Source organism: Phaethon lepturus, unplaced genomic scaffold (assembly GCF_000687285.1).
Source record: "Phaethon lepturus isolate BGI_N335 unplaced genomic scaffold, ASM68728v1 scaffold20492, whole genome shotgun sequence".
Lineage (NCBI taxonomy): Eukaryota > Metazoa > Chordata > Aves > Phaethontiformes > Phaethontidae > Phaethon > Phaethon lepturus.
Window position 1 is genome coordinate 1 of NW_010525788.1, and position 897 is coordinate 897.

The following is an 897-nucleotide window of genomic DNA, read 5'->3' on the forward strand; positions in this document are numbered from 1 at the left end:
TGGCGAGGCTGAAGCAGCGCCGGCGGACGCTGAAGAACCGGGGTTATGCCGCCAGCTGCCGGGTGAAGCGTGTCTGCCAGAAGGAAGAGCTGCAGAAGCAGAAGATGGAGCTGGAGTGGGAGGTGGACAAGCTGGCCCGTGAGAACGCCGCCATGCGCCTGGAGCTCGACACCCTCCGTGGCAAGTACGAGGCCCTGCAGGGCTTCGCCCGCACTGTGGCAGCCCATGGGCCCCCTGCCAAGGTGGCCACTGCCAGCGTCATCACCATCGTCAAGTCCAGCGCCAACCAGGCTGCCTATTCCTAGTGTCGGCCTCCATCCCCCGGCTGGGCACGGCCCCCCCGGGGCACCTTCCCCCACAAATCCCCTCCCATACCCTCCCTGACCTCCTTCCCACCAGGACCTGTGCCTGAATTCCTCCTTCTCCCATCCCTTGACCTCCAGCTCCTCCACATAGGAAGAGCTGCTGCAGCATGGGCGCTGGGGTGGAGGACAGGACACCACCAGTAGACCTCTGCCCTCCAACCCAGCCCTGTCCCCTGCTGCAGCCCCCCTGGCTGGGCACCCCTTGCCCTGGGAGGGGCAGGGGGTGTGCAGGCAGGAGCAGGCAGCAGTGAAGAAGCATCTTATGGCTCCAAGCTGGTAGGAAAACAGGAGGGGCCTCTTTGAGGGGGGGGGGATTGGAGGAGCTGAGTGTGTGCCAGGCACTCCCAGGAGCATGTTCCAGGCAGGGAAGTGAGGAGAGATGTTTTGCAGTGAGGGGCAGAAGGGATATGATGAGAGGGGGGTGGGCATTGGCCCTGCAACTTGGACCATGGCTGGAGCAGGGAGAGAGGTGGCAGCACGGCTGGAGCCTCTGGGGATGGAGGTGGCAAGCGAAGGTGCAGGTCAGAGGGTG

General features: G+C 64.5%; 1 protein-coding gene across 1 annotated transcript; it reads left to right on the forward strand.

Moving 5' to 3' along the window:
* Window positions 1-5: 5 nt before the first annotated feature.
* Window positions 6-305, forward strand: LOC104617522 (transcription factor MafF; the record flags this gene model as incomplete). The annotated part of the gene is made up of 1 exon (XM_010282868.1): window positions 6-305. A coding segment is annotated over one exon (300 nt), but the record flags the coding sequence as incomplete, so codon positions are not given.
* Window positions 306-897: the final 592 nt, after the last annotated feature.